General features: G+C 39.5%; 1 protein-coding gene across 1 annotated transcript; it reads left to right on the forward strand.

Moving 5' to 3' along the window:
* The first annotated feature begins 4,890 nt into the window (after window positions 1–4,890).
* On the forward strand, window positions 4,891–8,384 carry LOC132894621 (histone H2A.Z). Its single transcript, XM_060934701.1, has 5 exons — window positions 4,891–4,991; window positions 5,295–5,372; window positions 5,629–5,742; window positions 7,714–7,843; window positions 8,042–8,384. The coding sequence occupies exons 1-5, from the start codon at window positions 4,989–4,991 to the stop codon at window positions 8,101–8,103; spliced, it is 387 nt and encodes a 128-aa protein (XP_060790684.1). The 5' UTR covers window positions 4,891–4,988; the 3' UTR covers window positions 8,104–8,384.
* Window positions 8,385–8,781: the final 397 nt, after the last annotated feature.

Below are 8,781 nucleotides of genomic sequence, written 5' to 3' on the forward strand. Positions count from 1 at the left end.
GGCTAGAGATAATGAGATGAGATGAGATCTAAATAGACGGCACGGTGGTGTAGTGGTTAGTGCTGTCGCTTCACAGCAAGAAGGTCCAGGTTTGAGCCCCGTGGCCGGCGAGGGCCTTTCTGTGTGGAGTTTGCGTGCTTTCCCTGTGTCTGCGTGGGTTTCCTCCGAGTGCTCCGGTTTCCCCCACAGTCCAAAGACATGCAGGTTAGGTTAACTAGTGACTCTAAATTGACCGTAGGTGTGAATGTGAGTGTGAATGGTTGTCTGTGTCTATGTGTCAGCCCTGTGATGACCTGGCGACTTGTCCAGGGTGTACCCCGCCTTTTGCCCGTAGTCAGCTGGGATAGACTCCAGCTTGCCTGCGACCCTGTAGAACAGGATAAAGCAGCTAGAGATAATGAGATGAGATATATCTAAATAATTTTGGACAGTGTCCCCTACTGATACGGTAGTTCCTTTTGCTTTGCTTTCCACTTTTTATTTCCTGATCAATATTAAAATCTACAACCGGCAAAGGGAATAACCATGGCGGAATGGAAGATAATGAGACTTTAGGGCAGTACTGGAGTTGATGTAAACCTATGCTCCCTGCTTTAGTGTTACTTATCCACCCAAAACTTTTGAAGTTTGATTCAGGATGTTCCCAGCAATCTGCTAAAATACCTTTCACAGGATGATTATCACATTGCCCCTGAAGACTGACCCAATATGCCATCATCAATTGTATTCTTCTGATCCTTAAAGGCATTTCCCATTTCCAGCTGCATTGATGATACTGGAGATGTTTTAAATGATCCACTACAAATTCTCAAAGCCTGAGCTTGTAGCACATCCAACACTTTGATATTTGATTTTGCTGCTGACATATAGGCTACACAACCATAATCAAAGACAGACCTTATAAGTGCCCAGTACATATTTCGTAGGGACACTCTGCTTGCTCCCCATTTTTGTCCCAACAAACAGTGAAGAATTTTAAGAATATTTTTTTACACTTGTTTTTAACTTTATCCAAGTGAACCTTCCATGTTAGTCTTTTGTCAAACCAAATCCCAAGAAATCTAATTGCCTTGACTTTTTCAAGAGGCTAGTCATATAATTTTAAAGAAACAGGTGAGACTGTATGCTTTCTTGAGAAACAAATTACTTGTGTTTTTGAAACAGATCATTTAAATCCCCATTTATTTGCCCATTTTTCCACTTCAGATATTGTGGCTTGCATTTTGGTTTTAACAAAGGATACGTTGTGACTTCAAATCCATAATGCACCATCATCTACCTTGTTCAATTTGTGAGAAAACGTCCATCCATCCATTATCTGCAGTCGCTTATCCTGTACAGGCAGGCTGGAGCCTATCCCAGCTGACTATGGGCGAGAGGCAGGGTACACCCTGGACAAGTCACCAGGTCATCGTAGGGCTGACACATAGAGACAAACAACCATTCACACTCACATTCACACCTACAGTCAATTTAGAGCCACCAATTAGCCTAACCGGCATGTCTTTGGACTGTAGGGGAAACCCACACAGACACAGAGAGAACATGCAAACTCCACACAAAAAGACCCTTGTTGGCTGCTGGGCTCAAACCCAGAACCTTCTTGCTGTGAGGCAACAGTGCTAACCACTACACCGCCGTGCCACCCAATATATTTTGTACTAAATATAAGTCTATGTCAAACAAATTTTAAATAAAAAAACATGTTTTGTTAACTTAATACCACATACTGATTTTTTTTTATAAATAATCATTTGGATGTCAATAATTGTGGAACAGCGTTGATAACTGTAGACAAAGGTGTCGATAACTGTGGCACGTTGTCACGTGATGTTTGAGTAACTATTCATACACAGTTTGAGTACTGAAAGCCTTTTCTACTTTTGCAATGGCTAAAAGATTGTTAAGGTGTTGATAATTGTAGCTGCCGCTCTATTTTCATTTCTCAACAACACCAATTACCCTTGATGGATTAATATAAGTTTATCTCACAGTCGTGTAGTGGTTCACACTGTTAATTAGTGGCTCTAAATTGACCGTAGGTGTGAATGTGAGTGTGAATGGTTGAATGTGAATGTGTCAGCCTTGCGATGATCTGACAACTTGTCCAGGGTATACGCTGCCTCTCACCTATAGTCAGCTGGGATAGGCTACAGCTTGCCTGTACAGGATAAGCGGCTACAGATAATGGATAGATGGATGGATGAATATAAGTTTATCTCACGGTGACACGGTGGTGTAGCCTCACAGCAAGAAGGTCCTGGGTTCAAGCCCAGTGGCTGACGAGGGCCTTTCTGTGTGGAGTTTGCATGTTCTCCGTGGATTTCCCCTACAGTCCAAAGTCATGCAGCAGGTTAGGCTAATTGGTGGCTCTAAATTGACCGTAGGTGTGAATGTGAGTGTGAATGGCTCTATGTGTTGACCCTGTGATGATCTGGTGACTTGTCCAGGGTGTACCCCACCTCTCGCCCATAGTCACCTGGGATAGGCTCCAACTCGCCTGCGACCCTGTGCAGGATAAGCGGCTACAAGTAATGGATGGATGGGAGTTTATCTTATTTCTATTTTTGTTAATTGACTTAAAAGTCAAGTCAAGTTTATTTGTATCGCACTTTTAACAATAAACATTGTCACAAAGCAGCTTTACAGAATTTGAACGACTTAAAATATGAGCTAATTTTATCCCTAATCTATCCCCAGTGAGCAAGCCTGTGGCAACGGTGGCAAGGAAAAACTCCCTCAGACGACATGAGGAAGAAACCTCGAAAGGAACCAGACTCAAAAGGGAACCCATCCTCATTTGGGCAACAACAGACAACGTGACTATAACATTAACAGTCCTAACATAAAGTCACCTTCGTTGATGCTATAAACCCCCCACCAACGGAAACCCGAGCGCAAAACTGTTCACGACAACCGCAGTCCTATAGTCAGCAAGTCAACCGCTGTCCTAAAGTCAGCAAGTCAACCACAGTCCCAAAGTCAGCAAGTCAACCGCTGTCCTAAAGTCAGCAAGTCAACCACAGTCCCAAAGTCAGCAAGTCAACCGCTGTCCTAAAGTCAGCAAGTTTATACTGTTTATATTGTCTGCTTGAGTGTTTAGTCTTTGTCTAGTTCTTATCTAGAGTGATTATACTGTTTCTATTGTCTGAGTGTTTAGTCTTTGTCTAGTTCTTATCTAGAGTGTTTATACTGTTTATATTGCCTGTTTGAGTGTTTAGTCTTTGTCTAGTTCTTATCTAGAGTGATTATACTGTTTATATTGCCTGTTTGAGTGTTTAGTCTTTGTCTAGTTCTTATCTAGAGTGATTATACTGTTTATATTGTCTGTTTGAGTGTTTAGTTCATGTCTAGTTCTTATCTAGTGTTTATACTGTTTATATTGTCTGTTTGAGTGTTTAGTCTTTGTCTAGTTCTTATCTAGAGTGATTATACTGTTTATATTGTCTGAGTGTTTAGTCTTTGTCTAGTTCTTATCTAGAGTGTTTATACTGTTTATATTGCCTGTTTGAGTGTTTAGTCTTTGTCTAGTTCTTATCTAGAGTGATTATACTGTTTCTATTGTCTGTTTGAGTGTTTAGTCTTTGTATAGTTCTTATCTATAGTGATTATACTGTTTATATTGTCTGTGTGAGTGTTTAGTCCATGTCTAGTTCTTAATCTAGTGTTTATACTGTTTATATTGTCTGAGTGTTTAGTCTTTGTCTAGTTCTTATCTAGAGTGTTTATACTGTTTATATTGTCTGTTTGAGTGTTTAGTCTTTGTCTAGTTCTTATCTAGAGTGATTATACTGTTTATATTATCTGTTTGAGTGTTTAGTCCATGTCTAGTTCTTATCTAGAGTGATTATACTGTTTATATTGTCTGAGTGTTTAGTCTTTGTCTAGTTCTTATCTAGAGTGTTTATACTGTTTATATTGTCTGTTTGAGTGTTTAGTCTTTGTCTAGTTCTTATCTAGAGTGATTATACTGTTTATATTATCTGTTTGAGTGTTTAGTCCATGTCTAGTTCTTATCTAGAGTGTTTATACTGTTTATATTGTCTGAGTGTTTAGTCTTTGTCTAGTTCTTATCTAGAGTGTTTATACTGTTTATATTGTCTGAGTGTTTAGTCTTTGTCTAGTTCTTATCTAGAGTGTTTATACTGTTTATATTGTCTGAGTGTTTAGTCTTTGTCTAGTTCTTATCTAGAGTGTTTATACTGTTTATATTGTCTGAGTGTTTAGTCTTTGTCTAGTTCTTATCTAGAGTGATTATACTGTTTATATTGTCTGTTTGAGTGTTTAGTCTTTGTCTAGTTCTTATCTAGAGTGATTATACTGTTTATATTGTCTGTGTGAGTGTTTAGTCCATGTCTAGTTCTTATCTAGTGTTTATACTGTTTATATTGTCTTCTTTGAGTGTTTAGTCTGTCTAGTTCTTATCTAGAGTGATTATACTGTTTATATTGTTTTTTTTTTTTTTTTTCAATTATTCTATTTTTATTTATTGCATTGCCTGTTTGCACCGTGGGTCAGAGAGGACTGAAATTGACTTGTGTTGGTTTGGGCTGTGCGGCTCCACCGTTGTGCGCCACCTGTTGACTCCTCCGCACATATCATAGCGGAACCGAGCCATTATATACATTTCAAATGGTTTGCAATTAATTGGGATCCACTGTTTTATCGTTTCAACCGTGCATCATATACCCTCGACCAGTTGAAAATGTCATTCACGCACTTTTCTCCCCCATGAGAATTTTGGAAAGTTGGGAAGTCTGGGTTAATCCCAGCCTCGCCGGGTTCTCCTCTCTAGTGCTCTTCACTTGTGTTCATCCTGACCGCCACTCAGCAGCAGGTTAGGACGAATCTGATTGGTTGCTCGGTGAGCGCAGTGTCCCGGATGTACCGCCTTTCTTTCTATATAGCCCACTGAAGGCGGGAAGTCTGTTTCAAACCGAGACCTTCTGGAATTGTCTGGACGTTTTTACGAGAAATATATTCACGAAATGGTACACGAGGTTCTTAGTTTTGGGTATATTTTACAGTTAACGCCGTTTCGGAAGTTTATTAAGGTTTCTGTGTATTTCTATCCTTTGGCGGTTTTAGCCTACATGCTATTGTCTCCGGCTTATTTTAAGCTAACGTTAGTTAGCATTGAAGCTAACCTGAAGAATTGTGTGATGCAGGCCAAGGGCATGTTCTGCTGGAGAGCTCTTAGTAACGCGTTTTGGCTGAACTTGCCTGCCTGCCTGCTGAGATGTTAGATTGTGTGTTTAAAATGTCTTTCTCTCGTTATTTTTTAATCTCTTAAGGCAGGAGGAAAAGCTGGAAAGGACTCCGGTAAGGCGAAAGCTAAGGCGGTTTCGCGCTCACAAAGGGCAGGACTGCAGGTCTGTAACGCGGCGCCTCCACTCAACTCCTCACCTTTTTATTTATTTTTAAAAACCTTTACTATTGTATTAATAGATAACATTATTTCTTCCACATTAGCACGCGTTTTTAATCGATTAATCTTAAAGTACGTATTTTAATTTTGACCCGAATAAGGATAAGCTATTTAATAAAGTTTTATAGTAGTTTCCATGCACTGTTTTTATTATACATGTGACTTTTATCCAACTTCCTGTGCTCATCCCGACTCTGCAGTTCCCTGTTGGACGTATTCACAGACATCTGAAGTCCAGAACAACAAGTCATGGCCGTGTAGGAGCCACTGCAGCTGTTTACAGTGCTGCAATCCTCGAGTACTTGACTGCTGAGGTACACTGAGACTTTAATGGCAGAGATCTATCATGGAGAACACGAACTAGTGTTTCTGTGCTTATAATACATAGGGCCAAATTACTCAATTCTGATTGGTCAATCAAGGAGGGTACTCTTCCTTTCTGAAATGCTATTGGCTAGTTTGTTGCTTGGTTACAGTTACAAATATTAGCAAACTTTGTCAACAAAATGGCTGACTTGGCAATGCTGCATTTTGCTATATTTGATGAAGAAATGATAAACCAGTTGCAAGCGAAAATGAAGAATGCCCCAAAAAGTGTGAATTTTTGTCTTTCCGTGTTTAAGACAGACAAATAAACGACTCTCTAGTGGCATATGAAAGGCTGTGAGTTAGACAAGGGGCTATTGCAGCTTTATGCAGAAGTGAGGAAAGAAAATGGGGGGACTACGACCCAGACTCTCTTAACCCCTTAAAGCAGTTGCTACAGCCACCCTTGGTGGCAAGTACATACTTTTCACCCTTAGAACATTTACAAGAAAAGTCTATAGATGAGGCGTCATACGTCATCACACATCATGCATGGCGAGTATGAGCTGCTACCATCTGGTAGAAGGTTTAGAGTTCCTCACTGCAGACTGAACAGATTTAAAAACTCGTTTGTTCCTGTCAATTAAGCTGGTAGACAAGGTCAGATAAGACCAGAGCACAGATGACTTGTGGTTTTGTTTTGCACAGGTTAGTATTTTTACTTATTAGAATTCTAGCTTTTTATTACACCGATTAGGTGTTTATTTATTTATTTTTAAATTCACAATGCTTCTTGCACTTTGTATTATATGGATGCGCATATCTATTGTATGTTCTGTGTTGTGGCTGCAGCATGGGCGAATGGCCCAGAACAAATGTCTCACTTTGTGAGACAATAAAATTAATCTTGAATTATGGTATATACACGGGGTTGTCATTTAAGGGGTAAAGAGTTAGTAATGCAGGCAGAATTGGATCAGCATCCGAGACAAGAGAAATATCTGGGATCAATCCTGAGAGATGTTATTTTTCAAGAATCACAAAGTCTTTGGGGATTTGTGAAAACAAGGAATGCTTTAGAAACTGATTCAAATGTGCAAGATAGTCTTGTGCCCTGATTGGTTCAGAAAATGTGAATGACAAATGTTCTGAACTTGAATGGCTTCCGAAGTATGAATTTGGCCCTATATATTATAAACAAGTAATTGTATGGTTCCTTGTTAAATTAAGGATCAATTTCACTCGTGACTTCAAAGTTGTGAAATTAATCCTTAATTGTACTCTGCTACATACGATTACCAATGCAAACTTGTACTGTGTTTCCAACAAATTTCCGCTATCTTCAGTTTGCATGATTGGGGCAGTGCTAGGGGTTGTATACTCCATGCAAATATCACCATTTCAAGCATGGTGGTGTAGTGGTTAGCACTGTTGCCGATGAGGGCCTTTCTGTGTGGATTTCCACCAGCTGCTCCAGTTCCCCCTAGAGTCCAAACACGTGCACGTTAGGCTCTAAATTGACTAGGTGTGAATGGTGGTTTGTGTCTGTGTGGCGACTTGTTCAGGGTGTACCCTGTGCCTCGCCCACAGTCAGCTGGGATAGGCTCCAGCTTGCCTGTGACCCTGTAGGACAGGATAAGTGGCTACAGATAATGGATGGATCATTCATGTTCACTTGTCCTACATCTACTGAATTTGCAGAAACGATGTTTGTGTTGCATTTTAACATGCATTCGCTTGTGCATTACTCCATGCATTTCAGGGTGCTTGTATTTGTAATAAATAGGCTATCATTAGGATCCAGAGTCCTTATTATTGGCTCTAAGTGTCCCCAGTAATGAAATTGGTTAGTGATTCCTTTATGGCATGTTCTGTCCACATTGGCAAGCTGCCTAAAAGTGGCCAATCTAATCATTTTACAACTGAAGTTGCTCTGTTGGATTTGTGACACATGAATAGCTTTTTCCTCTTGCATTAAGGTCCTTGAGCTGGCAGGAAATGCATCCAAGGATCTGAAAGTGAAGCGCATCACTCCACGTCATTTGCAGCTTGCCATCAGAGGTGATGAGGAGCTGGACTCGCTTATCAAAGCAACCATTGCTGGTGGTGGTAAGTTGTGCATGTACAGTCTTGTTTATACAATATTAAATGCCACAAAAACTCATCTTAAGTTTTTACCTAGTACCATCCAGAGATGGATGACCCCTTGGATGAGAGGGTTTTGTGGAATATGGTGATTTTGAATATAAACCTTATTATGGATATCTGGCTATTTTCAATTGACCCGTTTCTTCTGTTTTGTTCAAGGTGTCATTCCTCACATTCACAAATCTTTGATTGGAAAGAAGGGGCAGCAGAAGACTGTGTAACCTTTTCAGCAAATCGTGCGTGTGGTGCGTCTCAGGATTGGCTCTGGAAGAATTCAGAAGTGTTTTTGTGTAGTCTGGTAGTCTAATGACCTTGTGTTCAGCTTTGCATTTACTCATTTCTGGGGTATTTTTAAACAAACAAAAAAAACAAAACATGGCTTCAAAGAAGCCAACTTTTATTTTTTTTTTGACCAGTTTAAAGTGTAGTGTGCTTTGTGAATTTTAATTGATTTGTGTTAAACTTGGTGGGTTTTATTCAAATAAAACTTGGTGCACTGTAACTCTTTGCTTTTAACTTATGAATAAGTTTTTCTGCGTTTGAGTTTTCTTCTTGGAAACAATACTATAAAAGTAGAGCTGCATGTCTGACTCAGTATTGATGAACCTCTTGATTTTGGTTAATTTAGTAACCAAAACTTGTTGCACTTGATGTTGAAATCAAATGCATTGTAAATTTGAGTCTAAAATTAAGTACCTTGAGTTGAATTGGTGAAGCACTAAATGCATGAGACTTAAGTCTGAAATTGAATGGAATGGTCAGGTAAGGAATAATTTGGATAATGCAATAAAGTGAATTGAGTTGAATGCAGTTTTTAGCTCATACAAGCCAGCCCGGATGAGTTTATGCAATCGCCTTGTCTGTCCACTACTTTTAGAAAAATCACTATTCATACAGGA

This window comes from Neoarius graeffei, chromosome 1, assembly GCF_027579695.1.
Source record: "Neoarius graeffei isolate fNeoGra1 chromosome 1, fNeoGra1.pri, whole genome shotgun sequence".
Classification (NCBI taxonomy): Eukaryota; Metazoa; Chordata; class Actinopteri; order Siluriformes; family Ariidae; genus Neoarius; species Neoarius graeffei.